The 9,706-nt window shown below is 30.4% G+C and overlaps 1 protein-coding gene across 1 annotated transcript; it reads right to left on the bottom strand.

Annotated features, from left to right (window-relative positions):
- Nucleotides 1–1,794: 1,794 nt before the first annotated feature.
- On the bottom strand, nt 1,795–3,654 carry LOC107638180 (F-box/kelch-repeat protein At3g23880-like). The gene is made up of 2 exons (XM_016341348.3): nt 2,386–3,654; nt 1,795–2,123 (listed from the first exon to the last, which is right to left on the bottom strand). The coding sequence occupies exons 1-2, from the start codon at nt 3,572–3,574 to the stop codon at nt 2,098–2,100; spliced, it is 1,215 nt and encodes a 404-aa protein (XP_016196834.1). The 5' UTR covers nt 3,575–3,654; the 3' UTR covers nt 1,795–2,097.
- Nucleotides 3,655–9,706: the final 6,052 nt, after the last annotated feature.

Raw genomic sequence — 9,706 nt, forward strand, 5'->3', positions numbered from 1 at the left:
CATTTATTAAATTAATTATTTAAATAAAATACATATTAAAATATAAAATAAATATTAAAAAATTAAAAAATACGTGTATTTATATACAAATATGTCATAACTAATTTAGTGACTATTTTTTATATTCGATTAGCATTTTTGTTACACAAATTTAGTCTCTAATCTTTTTAAAATTATGGTGATTAATTTTGTTTTTTATTCTATTTATATTCTAAAATCATGTTCAAAATATGATATTATAACTTATATCTTTTTAAAGTGTGTTTAAGTAGTTCTAGTAAATACCTCTGTTATGAAATTGTATGAGTATTATTAAGATATTAAAAAAAAATTTAAAAATTATTTTGTATCTTTTAGTATATTTGAAAAAATTTTAATAGAAAACATAAAAATATTTAAAAAATAAAAAAATATTATTTTTTAGAAATTATAATTCATGTGTAAAAAATTTTTGTACTTTATTTATGTACAGAATATTTTAAAAAGGCAATACTGAATTTCTTCTTGCACACTTTTAGCACATAGAAAATTAACCAGAAAACTAAAATAGAAAACTGAAATAGAAATCTGAATTAAAAATCTACAGCTTATACATTCAAAAATCAATGAAATAATATTGTAAAGAATACATGCAAATTAACCATTTTAAAGTGCAGTTCACATCACAAATCTCATATGGAGATGTGATATTCTGTATAGAAAATATACCAATTATTACATTGTTTCTACCAACCACAACATAGAATAAAAAGGCAATTAATTATGTAAACCCTTTATAATCATCTAAACAGACGGGTTAGTACTAAGAAAACAAAACTAGTAACTTAATGATAGATAACTCATGAATCATGATAATGCAGCAAAAGAAAAAAAATTACACAGATAAAAAATAAAAAGCAAACGAAAATTTTCAACATATATAGAAGACGAAAAATAAAACAGATAATATAAGAAATATTACTATCAGATTAAACTCAAGATATATTGGATTAACAAGATGTACTTAAACTCTATTTTCAATTTTCAGATGTTCTTTAGTTATTTTCCCTTCATATTTGGAAAGAAGATCATAATTCAAAGCAAAACTTGAGTTTCTTGAAGCTTCTTCCCACTCAACTTGCGAACCCTTAGTTTTATTTACAGCAAAATCACATGTCTAAATTGTTCAATTGAATGTTAGCTCCTGATTCTCTTTCTCTTATTTATGGAATCACTTGTGCATGCTGCTAAATCTAAGTGTTAACTGGAGGGAGTAATCAATGAGAAAATACATTTATGTATAGTAATAGCCAGTTCAGCACAATATAGCCTGTGAAAGATTTTCATGGCTAAAATTTCTGATGCTAATTCTGCTTCTCCTCAAAATTATTCACTATGTATTTTACTCCCAATAGTTTAAAATTAAATTAGATACAAGATTAATAAAATAAGCACACATTGCTCTATAAAATAGAGGCAAACAAGAATTTTATAAGAGACTCTATACTTTACATCTTAAGTCTGCATGAAACACGTATTATCTCAAAAAGAATCTACATTTAAAAAGTTTTGGACTGGGTTCATAAGATTTTGACATGATAAAATCTGAAGCTAAATTAACATTAGACAACAAAATGAATAAATGAAGAAAAAAGTACTTCATCTTTGTATCAAAATAGAGAGACATGAGACTATGAGAGTGCATGCAAAACTATTTATAGGAGTACTTATCCTTTCAAAACATGTTCAAATAAGCCCCTCTGCCACCAATGCCGTGGATAACTGGTTTGACATACAAGGTGCAGCAAGTTTATATAGTCAAAATAAAACAACCCTCATATATACTGTAATTTTTTGTTTCTGGGTTGGCATCATCCAGTGAACTTCTAAAAACAACCACGCTAAAGATAAAGACTAAAAGAAGAAGTATATCATGTAATCTGCAAAATAAATCCTATAAAGTTTTGCATAACCAACCAAGAAATATTACTATTAGATTTGATTCAAAAGATATATTGGACTTAAAAAGAAACTAAACTTCATTCGCACTTTTCAAATGTTCTCCCCAAGTGGGTGTTGGCTCCTCATTCTCTTTCTCTGTTTGAATCTTTGGTGATGCTAAACTTGATGGTGAACTTGATAGCCTGCAAAAACGCAGAACTGGTAAAAGTCAAAGCTTTAGACATGAAAAATATCTAAACTTAGTAACCCGATAGGAAGCAAGACAATGATTAATGATTCCCTAAGCATTGATAAATTCAAATTTCAATATCCATGGACTAAAGTGACATTTGATTACAACTTGATGCATAATGCATATTACACATTACTTATTCATTAATCACAATGCAATGCAAACTAACAAAAATAGCTTGGTGGAAAGCATATAGGAGAATAGTTACATACAGTTTTCCTTCCTTTTCTTCTTATCCTTAATGTCGCCAGGGAGTGGCAAGACCACAAGAGACTCTCTGTATAAACAGTATCGGGTGGGAAGGGGAGAACAAACATTTTTAAAATGCTTGAGCAGGTCTCCTCTTACATTGTATATGAAGTACCCTATTTTATCATAACCTCTTCCAATAATATCACCATTACTGGATAAGCACAATGGCCGAAAGACTTTGCAAGGAATCCGATAGAGAGTCCAAGATGAGTGCACTCTATATTCTTTCATCACCCATATGTGAGTGTTACAGCTATTATAATTGCGATTATACAAAGCTAGGCAGCCTCCTAGTAGGGCGAGACTTGAATAGGAGGATGCACTCTTTACAGGTTGTTCTGGCCCAGATATCCTTGAGAAAGTCCTCTCCTTCAAATCAAAGATAAGAATAGCATCCCTGTAATCTTTAAGACAGGAAGGCACCCAATGAATAGCGCCATTCAAGAACAACCCACAAGAATTATGGTCAAACCAATCCACTGCGTTGGGGAGTGCAGCATCAAGATTAATCCATGAATTGATTTTCAAGGACAAGCAATCCAAATGACATTGTCTTTTCCAATCGCTCCAAGCTACAACAAATAAGTAATCATCCTGTGATGCATCATAACCAAATCCATACAGACGCGCACTATAGGAAAGCCTAATGCTACGGAAGATACGACGAGGACCAATATGAGAATAGGATATTCTTTTGCTGAATCCAGTCAATGGGTTCCATACCACAAGAAAATGTGGGTCACGATCCAAGAGAATAAAGCCTCTGCAAGATCCTAAAACCGCAAAACCAGACGGTGGTTTCTTCTTGAAAGGGGGGGACACCACTTTTTGTGATGCATCATTGTCGTCTATGTAAATGAAGTAAGCTATAGTGGCTTTTTCTATGAAGAAACATGCGGTGGTGGCGGCGGGAGAGTGGTGAAAATGCAATTTCGCAAAGTCAGGATTAGAAATTAGAGAATGCCACAGCTTCGAAACGCACCTGAGGCGAGCGAGATGTCTGATCGGCACCAGCAGTAGGATTCTGTGAATCAGCTCAAGAGGGAGGATCTCGAGAATGCTCTTGCTCTTGTGATTCTTCTTTTTATCCATGGTCGCTTCCTCTTTTACTTTGTTCCCTGTATGCCTCCATTTCTTCTTCTTATCCATGCTTGGATTGCTGAGCTTTTCGCAATTAATATAGCAATTCTTCACTCAAACCGGGGACTTGAAATTGCTTTGAAAACATAAGACAAAAGGAAGGGAAGGGAAGGGTCAGTTTTGGATTGACCATTTTAAAAAAAAATACTTTTTAAAAAAAAATAAAAATAAAAGAGTTTAATTTATTTTAAAAAGTTAATAAAAAATCCTAAAAGACATATCAAAATTTATTGTTTTTAATAATTATTTAGTCATCAATGTTTAAAAATATAAAGTATAAACTAAAATATATTGTTGAATTATTAGGTTGTTAGTTAAAAGTAATAACTAAAAATAATGAATTCTCATAGTCATCTAACTTTTTTAAAATTAAATAAAATATTTTTAGATTTATTAAATAAAAAAATGTATTTAATTCAGTAACATATCACTCTAAATTAAACTTTTTTATTCAATATATTTTTTATCTCACATTCTAATTATTTATTCAATATTTTTTACTTTTATCTTCCACAAAATATTGTGCAATTAACCTCAAAATATTTATACTATAATGAATTAATCAAATAAAAATATTTGAATAGACAATTTTGTAATCAATTTCTCAACAATGATAGTTTCATTCTTTTTTTTTTAAATGTCTTTTGTTTCACTATAAAAAATTACCTTAAGAAACTATGTTACATTTTTCATTATAAATTTTTGTGGTCTGACATACAAGATGATTAAGCATTAATTTATTTTTGTCTGGATCTGCCATAATTTGCCAGAAAACTACCTAAAATTAACCACGCTAACAAAATTAAAAAATAAAGTGTATATTTTGTCTAGAATAAATAAGAAAGATAATATAAAATATAAATAGAAAACTTTAATATTGATTTTTACCAATATAATTATTTTATTATAATAATAAAAATAATTAGTATATTTACTAGTATTATATATATTATAATGTATACTCAAAAGAGAGAAGAAAGAGAGTTTGTACAAGAGAGAAGAATATTTCTGTTTCTATTACTTGTTGTTTTTTTTTTGTGACTTATTACTTGTTTTATTGCGTGAGACTTAGCCTTTTATTTATAAGCATACAAAAGGTAAATTTTCAGATGGAATTAAATTCAGTCTTTCTTTGATAGTCTAAATTTTTTACTTGAAAAAGTTAGCCGCTCAAACATTAATGGGCATCCACCTCATGTCTTATCACAACATTTATATAATAGACAAAATAAAACATCTTAAGTAATCTTTTGTATCACATAATTGTCAAATTTACTTGTACATTCTTTATTTCATCTTTAGCTATTAAACAGCCAAATGCAAAAAATATAGGAGCAAACAAATTAAGTAGTCTTTTCTGTTACTATACTTAGATAAAGGCCTAGAAAAAACAGGAAAAATAATAAGAGACACTAGACTAGTATTAATGTCTACAACTTAATTTAGAATGCAGAATTTATAACAATTCTAAAAGTTATAAAATATATACTCAAGACAATTAAATTTTTATACTTTATTTGCAGATATTTGAATCTTAAATACACAATACTAAGTGTGTATTTGAGTCCTCATTGGACACTCTTAACACATCAAAAAACAATCAGAAAACTAAATTAAAAATCTACATCATAAAAAAATTTATTACATTTAAAAACTAATATTGTAGAGAATATATAAAAATTGACAATTTTATCTAAGTATTCTGTCATCATCAAATAATAAGCATAAGTAAGGTTAAACGGATATGTATGTGATGAATTTGGAAAACTCTATTTTTAATTTAGTAATTATCAAATATTATAAATGTGATTAATTACAAGATTATTATTTTAATTTTAATTTTTATATGTTGATTAAAATAATTTTGCAATGTAGGTTTTATGTTGGACCAATTTTCAGTCTTAGTGTTAAATTGATGTGACCATGACTGAAATATAATTTTGTTTCTTGGACCGAATAAAAAAGAAAAGATCCGAAGCCCCAGTATGAAATCAAAATTCAGCCTTATATGAAATGAATGTTGGCTGATTTGTTTAATTGGGCCAGTTTCTATTAACATCATCATTAAGCCCATATTAAACTAAAGATCCAATGCTTGGTCCGAAATCTATTGAGAAAGAAAGCAAAATTGCTTCATGCCTCCAACGGATCCCATTTCTTATTTCGGGATGAATTTCAAAATTTAATTTGCTAGCATTGAAAATATAAATGAGAGAGAGAAATTGATTTGATTGCTTTAATGTCTCTACATGCTACTCAGCAAAGGGAAGTGGAAAACTTGAGTTTACTTTTGTTCTCTCTCTTTGTTACATTAATTATTGCTCAAATCCATTGAATATTTTCTTTATTCTCTCTCTACTCTTTCTTTTCTTTCGGTCATATCACAGTAGCAACCATGGAAGCTATAGCAAGCTACCATAGAGAAGAAGAAGCACGCCACAAGACCATCACAATGATGACAAGAAAAATAAAACAAAAAGTATGTTGTGGCTAAGATCTTCAACCAAGAATGGTAAGATTTGGTGAAGAGATCTTGGCTTCTCCATACCCAAAAATGGATGATGAAGATTTCGGTCAGAGAAAGATTTCAGGGATGGCTCATATCTGCTTTTAGGTTCACTCATCACAGAAGGTAGCTAGGGTGATTACGTGAAGGATGAAGTAAAAGTGGAGCAGGAGGAGCTGCCATGCATCAAGAAGCATCAAGGGCTAGGAGTCCTTCTTGGAGTGTAAGCAAGGAGGGATGGCTCGGATTGATGAAGTTTGGTGTAAAGAGAAGACTAAGAGGTAATTGCATGTTAGATATAGCATTCGGTTTCCTCTTCTCTCTCTCTGGCCGAACCGGTTGCATGAAGAAAAAGAAGTTTAGCTTGGTTTGTTTGGTTTCAACCGTGGAGGCTTCCCCCTATAAGTAAGGGTGAACAGCCAGGGTTTGAAGTAAGGAGTGAGAGTGCAAGGCACAGAGTTCTCATAGCTACCCAAGTTAACAGAAGTTCTTCTCCTTCAATGTATTCTGTTTTGTATTTTTCTGTTTAATTTTGTCATGTCTTGAGTCTCATGAAAAAAGGCAAACAATGAGGTTTGTATGAAAAAGCTATAGAGCGAAAAAAGGCAGAGAGTGCAAAATTAAAAGAAAAAGCCATAGTAGTCGATAGAGTTCCTTTGTACATCTGTATTGTGTTTCATGATTCTGTGGGAATCTCCTTGTAAGTTGGGTTAGCACTTTACAGTTGAAGGCTTGGCAGTGACCAAGTCAAGTTCAGTTTGGGATTAGATTTTGTACTTGTCCCAGATAGAAAGGGTAGTTCCTAGAGAGAATTGGTGTTTGTAATCAAGGATGATTATAGTGAAATTCCATCATTGTTGTGATGGAGACTGGATGTAGGCTGTACTACACTTAGCAACTGAACTAGGATATATCTTGGTGTAATATTCTCTATCTTCTACTCCATTTCTGTATCTGCTGTCTATGAGATAAAACTAAAAATATCTCGTGCCTAGTAACGAGATAAAAAGAAAAAGTCTCGTGGCTGGGTACGAGACAAAAATAAAAAAGTCTCCAGAAATTGTTTCAAAAACTAGAAAGTATTCTAAAGTGAAAAATGGGCTAAGATTTAACCCCCTTCTCTTAGCCACTAAAACCATCAGTATAAAATATGTTGATTTCGTTTGTAAAAACATAAAAATTTTAAGAAAATTCAATGTATATGTAACACCTAGTTCAGGTAAGCACCTCTGCCTCTACATCTGGTTAGTTATCAAAACTTTTTGACTAATAATTTTATCAATCACATATTAATTACTTATATGACATTAAAATAAATCTTTTGAGTCTTATTTTATTATAATGTATACCTAATAATATTACAAAAGATACACATAAGCTAAAAGTTATGAGGAATGCTAGGGGGTAGCAATTTTGGTGTTTTATAACCATTAATTGGCCATCAATAGTATTTTTAATAGTGTGAGATTACATCTAATGGTAGGAGATCACTCACTTTTATTTTAATGATTAAGTGCTGGCCAGAAAACACAAAAATTGCTGGCCCCTAGACTTTTCCAAAAGTTATTTATGGTGTTGCCAAAACTAACATTTTAATCCAAAGTATACAATCAAAAAAGTATATTTATGTATAACACGCAGCATAATATCGAAGCATACCTCACCACAAGACTAGAGCGTAGGAAGCAAGACAGCTATTAATGATTCCCCTAGCATTTGATACATCAAGTTTCACCATAAATAGTCAAAACTCACATCTGAATGTAACTTGATGCATAATGCATCTTGCTCGGTACTTTTACATTAATCACAAAGTAATAAAACCTAGCAGAAATAATGTAGTGCAAAGAATGGCAGAATATGATCTATCCTTTCAAAACATGTTTAAATAGTTTTTCATTAAACACCTCTACTATATATCCTTAATTAAGCAGTAAGTTTAATATAAGAATTTTCATAACAATAAAAGTTAATAATCTATGGTTTTAAACCATTCAAATTTAATGCTAGATGACTTGAATTTTTCATCAGTAGTGGATTGATTTTCATGTTGTTTAGTTTTTCTGAAAATATGATTTAACAGTTGGCATAATACTACTTTTATATCCGCAATAATAATAATAATAATAATAATAATAATAATAATAATAATAATAATAATAATCAAAGAAAAAGGATGAAAGAGGAGATAGAAGATATGGATGTATGTATGATTCAGTCATTATTACTATTCTGTCTCTCATTTGTGATACTGTTGCTACTGTTAATATTGGGGAAGAAGAAGTCAAACATGTGTAACCCAAGGTTCAAGTTTTGGAAACTTCACTCCTCTATTAAAGGGTTGAGAGCACAAAGTTTGAGTTCCCATAATTTACCGAATTATTCATTCTTTTCTTTCATGGTTCTCTATTGAATATTCTGTTTTTTCAGTTTAATCTTTCTTTGTTTTAATGGTGAAAGGCATTACTATGACGAATGTAAGAAAAAACCATTGAGTGAAAAAAGGGAGAGAGAGAGAGAGAGTTAGACTTGAAGAAAAGCCTATGTTTATTTCAGGAATTCTTTGTACATTTTACTGTTTCGTTTTCATGATCCCGAGGGAATTTCCTTAGAAGTTGGGTGAGCATTTTGCAATTAAAAGCTAGGGTGAGTTTTTAGTCAAATTTGGCTTGGTAGAAGCTGGATTTGTCCCCGATAGAATTGGGTAGAATTTTAAGAAAATTGGTAAATATAATCTTGTTCAAAAATAGTGAAATTCCATTATTGTTGCGTTAGAGACTGGAGTGAATAGCTGAACCAGGATATATAGTTGTGTTACTTCTCCCTCTCTTCTCTGTTTCTGGTTTTATACTTTAGGAGAAAAAACAAAATAATCTCCTACTTATTATATCCAACTAGACATCACAGCTATATACCTTATGCACAATTCTGTTCTAGCTCCTCCTTTGACAAGAGACAAAATAAAAGAATCTCCTACCTTTCACCCGAAGCAACTCTACATAATCCAAAAATTCTATCAAGTTCTAAGATTACTCAAATAAAGTTAAAAGAGATCTAAATTCAACCTCCTCTTCTCTAAATCATTGATATCCATCATAAACTAAATTTTTTGCAAATTTTCTATAATTACTTTCTTGATTAGTAATATTAACTTGTATTCTAAGAGTACATATTAGCTAAATTCAGCTATTTAACCTTTTTAGCAATTAGACATCAAACTTTTAGACACCATAACAAACACCTGGTCAATAATATAACTTTGAAAGTAGCAAAAAGGTTACATCCAAAAAAGTTGTCATTATGCATTATGCATAGATGGAACCTTAAATACTCGGTAATGAATCCTAGACTGCTTGATCTTGGCGCATAAAAACAGTTAGAAAACGACATTCACACACTATTGTCTGAATTAAGTCATCACATTTACAAAAGGTGGAGAAAAAAAAGAAACTTCGTCAACATGTAGAGGTCCAGACTGTAGTGTAAATAAATATTTTTTCAATCATAATAATGCAACTTGTGCGTAAATAATACATAAAATTACGTAGACACATGAATCATGATGTGCAACTTTGGGATAAAGTAAGGCAATGGAGAATGACTAAAATATTTAGTAAGACTAACGACTTGTGAAT

The sequence above is a fragment of the Arachis ipaensis genome, chromosome B4 (assembly GCF_059453495.1).
Source record: "Arachis ipaensis isolate K30076 ecotype BB chromosome B4, ASM5945349v1, whole genome shotgun sequence".
Taxonomy (NCBI): domain Eukaryota; kingdom Viridiplantae; phylum Streptophyta; class Magnoliopsida; order Fabales; family Fabaceae; genus Arachis; species Arachis ipaensis.

Bases quoted from the DNA above. Each gene is read 5' to 3' on its own strand.
- LOC107638180 (XM_016341348.3), bottom strand. From the start codon at position 3,574: ATGGATAAGAAGAAGAAATGGAGGCATACAGGGAACAAAGTAAAAGAG. The intron at 2,124-2,385 runs GTATGTAACTAT...GCGTTTTTGCAG, and splicing joins GAAGAAAAGGAAGGAAAACT to GCTATCAAGTTCACCATCAA.